The sequence below is a fragment of the Seriola dumerili genome, unplaced genomic scaffold (assembly GCF_002260705.1).
Source record: "Seriola dumerili isolate Sdu_G_001 unplaced genomic scaffold, Sdu_1.0 BDQW01002698.1, whole genome shotgun sequence".
Lineage (NCBI taxonomy): Eukaryota > Metazoa > Chordata > Actinopteri > Carangiformes > Carangidae > Seriola > Seriola dumerili.
In genome coordinates this window covers 195,817-205,994 of record NW_019176953.1, presented here as the reverse complement: position 1 = coordinate 205,994, position 10,178 = coordinate 195,817, and the positions used below count along the sequence as shown (strand labels likewise).

Genomic DNA, 10,178 nt, shown 5'->3' with positions numbered 1-10,178 from the left:
TGTCGGGGACGCGCAGCGTTTAAAGCCCTAACCTTCCCCCTTTGCTCCCCCGCCCATCTGTCTCTCCACCGGTCTGGACAGCTGTTAGAGGTTGCCCGGCGGTCACAGTGGCACACTTACCCTGGCCTCACACCCCACCTTGCCCGCGCCCGCACATTTACCCATACCGGGGGAACCGGGGCACACCGCCGCCGATGCCAACGGGAGTGTCCGCTGACTCTTTGACTCTGCACAACATCCAGCGGATTCAAAACACACAGGGGAACTCTCCGGACTGTCGGACTGGCTCAGACCGAGCGAGGAGACTGTCTCTGGGCCAAGTTCCATAGTGGAGGGGGGAAGCAATGTGGTCCCTTCTTTCCACGCTGACCGTCTTGTAAGTCACTTTTACCACTTCAACATGTAATAATCTTTTTTATGCACTCAGGTTCTGTCTGTTTCCTCAGTTGTTTAAACTAGTTTAATGACAGACCTGGCTACAGAAGAAGATGATGGAGAGGAAGGTTGCAGTCTCTAACGATTACATCACTCCTGATCAGTCCCCATAGAAAACATACCATGGAAGGCCCTGTTTTGATTGGCTGACAGTTCAAGGTCACTGGGTCAGAGTCAGGGCCATGTTACTCATAAAACCTGCCATAAACATCTCCATCACCATCTGTACTTACTTCAGGGATGGCCAAGCTGGCCTAGAGAAGGCCATTTTCCCATCGCCAAGAAAATGCTTTTTTTTCCTATTGAAAATATTTCAGAAGTTGAGTCAAATAACACCGGCTTTATCTAGTGGGATAGGAAAATGATAAAGTGCCAAGAGCAAATCTAAGGGAGGAGGATACAGGCTCAGGGGGTTTGAGTTTGCCCATTCGAGGTGTGTCTTGTTAAAAGCCAAGGGATTTATTTTTCTTTCTTTGTGTCGGCTGTACTTCTCCCAGATGGCAGTCATCTCCAGATACTTCTCATTCCTCACACAACCTGGACAGGGTGTGTGCTGCTGCTGTTGCTGCTGCTGCTGCTGCTGCTGCTGCTGCTGCTGCTGGTGTCTGCCTGGCTGTCTCTCTCCGCCTGTGTCTCCCTCACACTCTCTCCACTTACTCACCTAACTGCCTACATCTGTCTTCCTGTCTTGCCTATACCCCTTCTTTTTCCAAAGATACTTGCTCAGATAAAAAGTATGGATTAATAACTGATGAATGATGGCGCCCCTGGCAGTATCTGAGAAGGAGCAGTCTCACTGTTTAGTCTGCTGGTTTTAGTTTAGGTCTACCAGAGCCAATCATCTCTCATTCATTTCCCTCTTGCCTATCAGTTTTACCACAGCCACTTTACTTCATCCACATGTTGTTTCACCAACTTCATCAGAAGTTTTTAGCCAGAGAGAAAAGCCAAGGGCCTTTTGCCACAACAACCTGTTTCTGCTCCTCTTCTAAAGCCACAGCTTAATGTCGAGGTCTTCCTCATCTCTTACCATTGCTCCAACACAGGCCCTATTACTGCTGATCCCACTCACACACCCACTAGCCTAACCACTATTCTTCACCAAGGCCCACTGCTGAACATCTGAAACTCTTGCACCGTGCCGAAGCCCACTGCTCCACTGTTGGCCTACCACGCTAACCACTGCTACACACAGCTGAAACCGCCGCTCTGTGCTGAGTCCCACCAGGCCGACCGCTCTCACTCCACGCTGGTGCCCAGTCCTCGGTGCTGAGGCCTGCTAGTCTAACCGCAGCCTCCATATGGTAGATCTGCTGGGACGCAGGTTTATGATGTCAGACCCTTGCTTGTTTTGGCAGCCGTCCAAGGCGCACCGGGCTTTCCCTCTCTCCATACCTCCTTCTGTCTTTACTCTCCCCGACTTTTACTCTGCGCTCTCTTATTCTCTCGTTTTCTCATCCCTCCCCCACCCCCTGGCTGATCCTGTCTCCCTCTTTCCTCTCTCCTTCTCTTTCTCTCTGTGGCTGGCATAATATGGAGTGTCGGTGGTTTTTGTGGGAGCGGGGGAATCCAGTGCTGAGGCACTTTTCCTGCAGTGTCCTCGGCGGCAGTGCAGCCGTGGTGTTTTAACAGCTGAGAGTCCTCACAATGCACAGGCGCTCAGGTTTTTTCGGCTGCGCAGGCAAAATGTGAGGGCCAACACTTTACTGCGTTGCCCAGGATGTCTGCATCTATTAGAAGGACTCAGGGGCCAACACACCAGCTATGGGAAAGAAATGTTGTGAAAGAGGGGGGGGGAGAAAGGAAACAAGAGGCTTATGATGGTATATGTGTGTGTGTGTGTGTGTGTGTGTGTGTGTGTGTGTGTGTGTGTGTGTGTGTGTGTGTGTGTGTGTGTGTGTGTGAGTCAGGAGGCAGTGACATATGTTACGATGTGCATGAGTTGAACCCCCTTCCTCTTCTTTCCCATTATTTATCTTTTTGTCTACTTCTCACGCCAGACCACACTCTGTGGTTACACCACTGTCTCTCATTTTGCCACTTTTTCTTCTCCTTTCCTCGAGATGTAACCTTAGTCTTCTTTGACCCTCTCTCCTCTGTCTGTCTCATGTGCATCTGCCCGTTCTTTCTGATTTTATCTCCCACCTCTTTTATTCACTGTCAGCCTTCTCTGGCTTCATCTCCCCTCTGTTTATTCTTATTTCACCTTCCTGTGTCCTGCTTTCTCCTGATCCCTTTGTGTACCTCTCAGTCTACCTCTCTCGCTATCTCCCTCTCTCAGCAGCGCGTATGTCTTTGCTTTGGCCCAGCTGTCAGCTGCTTGCTCCTCCTGTACACACACACACCCTGCACACATCTGCACATCTGTGTGCATGCCCATGACAGTGTGGAGGAGTCATCCTGCTAACCCCAAACATAAAGGAAGATGGGAGCCAGGGAACGATAGGAGAAAGATAGAGTGGACAGAGAGTGAGAGATAAAGTAGAGGAGAGAGGGAGGACAACAAGTCAGAGAAAGACAGTGGAGCAGAGAGAGAGAGAAGAGGCATGCAGAGAGATAGCAAAAGATGAGGTGGGGAAAGACAAAATTCGTAGAATTGCTTTTCAGCCCACACACTTGGTTCTGAACTTCATCAAGTCCTCAGCCACTAATTCAGAGCAGTTCATGGACTGCCAGAGTTGATTTTGCGTAACACAATCACTCCCTTACTAAAGTTGTAAATAACATTTGATATATCCAAGGTCAAGGTCTAAACTTCAATTAAGCAATGTGATAAAGTGAGAAGAATTTTAATTCTAACTGTAACCAGCTGTTTCAATCATAAATGTCTCTAAAGATAGTTAGCAAGAAGAAATACAGAAAATTTTTACATGGACCATACACATGATTTCTGCCTCCTACATCACTGTGATCACTCCTCACCAATTGATTCCTCCACACATTATCTTTCCACACATTTTGTAAGCTCATGTCCTCACTTATTCATAGCATCTCTAAATGTAACCACAGTGCACCCTTGCTCCAAAGCCACATCACAGCAGAGTGTACACCTGTAGTCCAGCCCAGCTGTCTACATACACAGAGCAGCCAAATAAGCCAGCCAGTTTCCCTTAGATGTCCAAACCAAAACATGTTCTAGTTGTCTCGGCATGTTTGCCATTTCGCCACGGTCCAATCAGGTCATTTGGAGGCCAGATTTTGGTGTGGCGAAAGTCATGAACGGGTCAGAAAGTGGGTTTGGACAGAAGGCTGGTAGTGTTACTATAAACAGTGCTTTGGGTGTTGTCTGTCTGCTGATCCCTGGACATGTGCCTGTCTGTATGTCAAGTCGCTGTGCCAGCTGCACACCCAGCAGTGTGAGTAATCACCCAATAAGGAAAAGAGATGTTGAACAGAAAGAACGGCAGAGAAGAAAGAGATGGAAACGATGGTGTCAAGCCCGACTCTTCCAGCATTCAGTGTTGCTTACATATTTCTAAACTCATCTGTTTCTACTTTTTCCAGATGTATCCAGATGTTGCTGGTGATGTGCAATCCATTACAGGTTAGAGTGTGCATGCATGACAAAGAGTGATTGTAAGATAAGTTGTACATCGGTAGTACATGCAATTTTTCGAGCCTGTTCATGACTCTCGGTCTCTGTGTCTCTCTCTCTCTCTCTCTCTCTCTCTCTCTCTCTCTCTCTCTCTCTCTCTCTCTCTCTGTGTGTGTGCCAACCTCTGGGTGTGTTTGTGCATGTGCTCCCAGCAGGTACTTGGTGTGGATGGAGTCAACTTCAGTGTGCATGTGGAGAACCAGACACAGGTGCGAGACACCATGAGTCGGCGACACCACCGGGTCTACCAGCTCTACAGCCGCACCAGCGGTAAACACGTCCAGGTGCTGGGGCGCAGAATCAGTGCCCGGGGAGAAGATGGAGACAAATATGGTAAGACACACACACAGCAGAACACAGGCAAACACTTTGGTGAATGTGTGTATGCACACCGAGAAAGATGCTTACTTGCACACACATGCACGGCTGCAACTACAAAGACTTAAAGGTTGAGCAAGTGCATGCATGAGCGGATACAGAATGCAACTGTGCAGGCACACTCACAAAAGCACACACACATGCCTCCCCAGGCTTTGGCAGAGGGGCAGTGGAGCTTGTCTTGGGAGTACAAAGACCTCATCGACTGGCTGCTGACTCAATGATTCACAAGAGAGCGAAAGAAAGAGAGAGAGAAAGAAAAGGTGTTAGTGGAAAAAAAAGTGAGTTAGAGGGAGAAGCCTAGCAGGTAGAGTGTTGGACCGAGTGTTAGAAACTCATCTCCTTCATCGATCCCTCCATTGATTTCTCATCCTCCCTGTTGTCTCCTCTGGATTTAAAACAGCAGGCTTCCTCTCCCTCCCCTCCCTCCATCCTCTAACACTCCTTCTGTCCATCCCCCTCTCCCTCCCCCTCCTGTCCACCTTCTCCGTCTGTAATGATGTGCAGCCCATTCTTAAACCACACACAGAATCAATGGGCAGAGGAAAGCTAAGCCATAAAGCTAGAGTTCATATTTCTGTATGTGCCCCAGTGGCGGCTCATGTTGCTTGTCCTGTCCATTCACAAACACGTCAGGTTGCTCTTCACACCACTTCAAGCTATAGATGGGATCGTAGATGCAAAAGCCTGCCTGAACACCACTAGAAAAAGATGATAAATCCAACAAAAACTGACCAAATGTAGCGACGAGAGCAGCCAAGAGCAGAGAGAGAAGAAATAAAGCAAAGAAGGGGCAGGTGCATGAAGGTATAAACAAGAAGAGGAAGAGCAGAAGGGAGACGAGAGGAGAGTTGGGGGAAGAGAGAGGAAGAGGGCAAGAGGGAGGGAGGTATTGATTTCTCTTGACCCCTTTGTTGACTAAGGTCATGTAGGAACCATTTTAGGGATTTATTTTTAAACAGGCACAACCGCTGTCTGAAGATGTGCAGTTAGTGGAGCAGTATTGCCTGGAAGGATGAACATGCACACACCTGCACACACAAACACACACAAACACACAGGGATGTATGCGCACACGCACGCACCTTAAAACAACAGTATCGCAGGCACACAGTCTGAGTGTTCTGCCGCTCCTCTCGGCTCACCGTGCTCCGTCTACTCTTGGCTGTTATCTTTTTTACGAGGCCCATTTGTGGTCAGCGGCCTCACATCCACATGTGTGTGACCAGGCTTATCTAACAACCATCTGTCCAACCAGAGACATTTACATCTGTCTGTGATTTATCAGCACATTTAATAGCAACTATGAATCCTAAAACTGTGATTCAATGTGAATGCCTTATCTGGTTTAAAAGCCAAATCTGATTTAATGGTGGCTGGTAATCTGTGCAATTAGGGTTACACTACTTGGCACTGGGTCTGTTAGTGTTAGTGTTGTGTTAGTGCTGTTAATGTGTAAAAAGTTATACTTGAAGGTTGAAACTAAATGATTTCTAAATTTTAGTTACTCTAATCTTTCTACCTGTGATTTGTGTGATACAGCCTTGAAGTCCTTTAAACACAACATACTGTATTTTTCTCTATTGCCTTTGGCTCTAATGTCTGTCTGTCTCTGTGTCTGTCCCTTCACAAGCCCAGCTCGTAGTGGAGGCCGATACCTTTGGTAGCCAGGTGAGAATCCGTGGCAAAGAAACTAATTTCTACCTGTGCATGAACCGCCGCGGCAAGCTGGTAGGAAAGGTGAGACTTCTTTTTTTCTAGAGACATGTTTTACAAAAACATCTATTAATCTTACAGTTTCCTGACCAGCCTCTCTTTGTTTCTTCCAATGTGTGTGTGTGTGTGTGTGTGTGTGTGTGTGTGTGTGTGTGTGTGTGGGTGTGGGTGTGGGTGGGTACCTGTGGTTTCTCTGCTCTCTCAGAAGGCCAGTAATCGAAGCGCCGACTGCGTCTTTGTGGAAAAGGTTCTGGAAAACCACTACACAGCTCTGATGTCAGCGCGCTACACGGGTTGGTATGTGGGCTTCACTAAAAGAGGTCGCCCTCGCCGTGGCCCCCACACACTCCCCAACCAGCAGGACGTGCACTTCATGAAGCGCTTTCCGCCTGGGGAGCAGCCTGACCTCACCACCCCCTTCCGCTTCACCACCGTCAGCAAGCGTGGCAAGAGGGTGCGCGCTACCGGGCCCCGCTAGTAGTGGCTAACGCTAGCACCCACTGTCTCGTCATCCAAAGCCTTGACCTGAGCCTGGCATTGGCTAACCCAGTCATCTCTTCTGTCACACATGACTGAACAACTCCCTTTTATGGGACAAACATTGACCAGAAACTTGATGAATCATTCACGGGGTTTAGCTTTACACCAACTAATTTGCCACTACAGCCCCATAGTTAGTGATCATTCCTCTCAGTTTTAGTTCCCTTACTGGACCAACTGGACCATTACTGGTCTGTGGCTGGAAGCTCTATGGACCTGGTCTGCTTCCCTTCATTGGCCAGAAATACTGACAGGGAACCTGAAGGGCAGCCAGAGTCCCAGGCTCGACAAAGGCCTTTATTCCCCTCACCACAAAAACCACAAGGCCTTCATGTCTCCTTTTCTGGACCAGCTGGACACTGTCAAGTATGGGATTACAACTGGACCATACAGAGAGAACAAGGGTGGGAAAAGCTGACTGAACAAGAGAGTGGGTGCCTAGCCTACGGATAAAGGGAAAACAGGAAGGAGAAGACAAGAAAATGGTCAAGTGGACAAAGGGAGTGATCTTCACAGATCAAATGGACCAATAATGAACTGTTGACATGTGACGCACTTATTTGTCTCACTGCTAAATTGGTGAGAACCTGTGAGACTGTTGGACGAATGGAAGGATGGATGACAAGAGGATGAATGAAGGAATGATCGAGTGAGTGACTTGAATAAATGCATGTTTGTAAGAAGAAGACAAGGACATGTACGTAAGAGTGTGTGTGTGTGTGTGTGTGTGTGTGTGTGTGTGTGTGTGTGTGTGTGCGCGCGCTTGTGTGCGTGAATGAGTGCACCAACAACCATGAGTGAAGCTGGATCACGAGGGACTCTGGAAAGGGACCATGCAGTCCCTGCATGAACCCGTGACAACTCACCGCAGGGACTGAAGCTTTAGGAACTGGAATGTATAAAAACCAAGCTGCACCAAATACAGCCAGCCAATCACAGCAAACCAAACCAACGACCAACCAAAGACAACTGGAGACCTTCTTCATGACTCCTCCCCATGCCCCCCATCCCCACCCCCCCCTTCCCCCAAGGACACATCACCCTCAGCTTATAGGTGCCGAGGGTGACGAGCGCAGGGACGAGCACGGTGGGGAGGGTACCTTCTCTATTAGCATTGCTATAGAAACGACCCAGGGGATGATGCTCCTGTGCGATACCGTGGATACAGAGTGCTGCTACCAGGACATTCAGTGGAACAAACCAAAGTCTCATGCATACACACAGGAGAAAAAATATTAAAGGGAACAATTTATTGAAAGTTATATATATTATATATATAAAAGAAGACAGAAACCCTAAATAAGCAATCTTACTATGATGGTTACTATAATTATTATGATAAAATTATTTCATTTATTTATTTCAGCTCTGTGTGCAGCAGTCTTTCTCGACTCAGTAAACCTTACAGAAACATTTCCTGTGTCTCCAAGCCTTTTTACACTGCTTCCTCAAACTCTTTTCTCTCAACAAGTTGACTGTAGAAAGAGATTCAAGGTCACAGTTGCTCCATATGTGGTTGGATGACTTTACTGCTCAGTTGGTTGATTGACAAAAAATTGATTGGTAACAATTTTCATAATTAAGAGTAGTTTAAGCTATGTAAAAAAAAACAGGAAAGGGAAAAAATGACTACTAATGTGAAGGTTTGACGGTTTTCTCAGCTTGATTTCATTCTGAACTGAATATCTTTGGGTTTTGGAATATTGGTTAAACAAACAAGCAAAATATCACCTTGGACTGGACATAGTGTTAGGCGATGTGATGATTCTGTTTATAGCATGATACAATATAAATCTGGCAACCATCAGAGATTACGTCATGGCAACGTTTGCAGAATTTTTGCATCCATGTACCTTCATGTTTGAGATATTTAATTTACTGGTTAAAACAAGAACAGGCATTGCCCTCTAGTTATTTTATCCATAAACAACTCTTCACTTGAATTTACTGAACATTTACTTCATCACAATAGACATCAATATTTTAATATGAAATTACATTTAACATGATAGTTTTTTAACCATATTGTTCACTCCTAAGAGGCATTTTATATTTTTTGAATTTTTTTTTTGCATTTTATAGATAATGACCGATTAAATAAAAGAAATGATCATGTAAATTACTTACAGCCACAACTGGCTTCAGAATTATTAGAAAACTATATAAGAGATTTAAAAATATTCTCTGGGCAAGTATCAAGGGCCACCAGTAGAAAACTATTCTCTCTTCCTCCTAACAGGTATGAGAGTTACTCTGAAGCTGAACAATTTCCCACAACAATTCATCAAACAAACTGGGGAAAGTTCTTCGAGCAGCAGATTTCTAATAGAGACAAGGCGCAAGTATCTTAAGGCCACAGAAGAACAGATTCTCAAGTTCTTGTCGGTTTGGCTTGAAGTAGTCACTGAAGCTCGAACCTCAGATATTAAATTACATGAAAAATACAAATCTAAGGTGGGCCAGCTTCACTCAGGAACCCCTTCAAATTGCCTAAGAAAACTGTTGAGCCCCAACTGTTGTGCAAAAATTGACAGTGAGCTCCACATTATAAAGTTCAGCAATGAATATGCAGCATGAAGGGTCAGACAGAACAGTGGAAGGGAAACATGCAGTAGCTAGATAGAGTTTCATAGCTGCTTCTTCTCTCATCTATCCTGCTCTTACCCCCCACCCCCCCCACCCCCTTTCCTTCCCTGTCCTAGCAGGAGGTCACTGAAGAGATGTCGCTGCCAAATGACCCAATCATGCCGGCAGACACAAACAGCTGACTCAGGGGGAAAAAAAGGGTTGTACCAGAGGATTCCTATTGCAAGGCAGCAGGAATCTGTGCTGGAGGGGGGGGCTGGTATAAAGAGGAGACAGTGGGGTGGGAGAGAAACGGGGTGTGGGGGTGGGATAAAGAAGACTGAGTAGGGGGTAGCGGTGGTGGTGGGGTGAGTTGTTCATTTCTGGAACGTTGCTCTAGTTCCACTCGGGAATGATGGAAATATCCCGCGTAGCCAAACCCAGAGTGGAAGGTGTATGGTAATCATGTCGGTGAAGGAATGCCAAATATGTGCGTGAGAACGGAGCTGTGACCTGAGAGCTGCAGGAATTATGGGCCAAAATCCCACAGACCCAGAGGAAGCACACACACCCATATCCAACACATACACACATCATATACTAATGGTGCTCCACCAAGCACAAATCCATCCCACATAACTTATTCCCAGAATTTGAAACATTCTACTATACTGAACTAAACCCAGAAATGCACAAAACCAACCCCACCAGCAGGCCAACTCCCCTCCTTCTCCTAGCTGAGAGAATACACACTGCACAATCACCAGGCAGACGTATTACAGAGCTCAAATACACTCGCCTCAGCTTTGCTATAAATGAACCACTTTAAGCATTTCAAACATACATTTCTCCTTCACAGTTATGGTGTTTACAAGACTGAGTATGTGATCTACAGTAACAGGTTGTTTAGACTCCAAACTTGGCAACCAAACAGTCAGAGCCTAGGTCT

At 46.5% G+C, this 10,178-nt stretch overlaps 1 protein-coding gene across 1 annotated transcript; it reads left to right on the top strand.

Moving 5' to 3' along the window:
• The first annotated feature begins 267 nt into the window (after positions 1-267).
• LOC111239442 (fibroblast growth factor 18-like) lies at positions 268-6,827 on the top strand. Its single transcript, XM_022769328.1, has 5 exons — positions 268-376; positions 3,940-3,979; positions 4,183-4,363; positions 6,042-6,148; positions 6,333-6,827. Exons 1-5 carry the CDS (start codon positions 345-347, stop codon positions 6,600-6,602), a joined length of 630 nt encoding a protein of 209 aa, XP_022625049.1. The 5' UTR covers positions 268-344; the 3' UTR covers positions 6,603-6,827.
• The last annotated feature ends 3,351 nt before the right edge of the window (positions 6,828-10,178 follow it).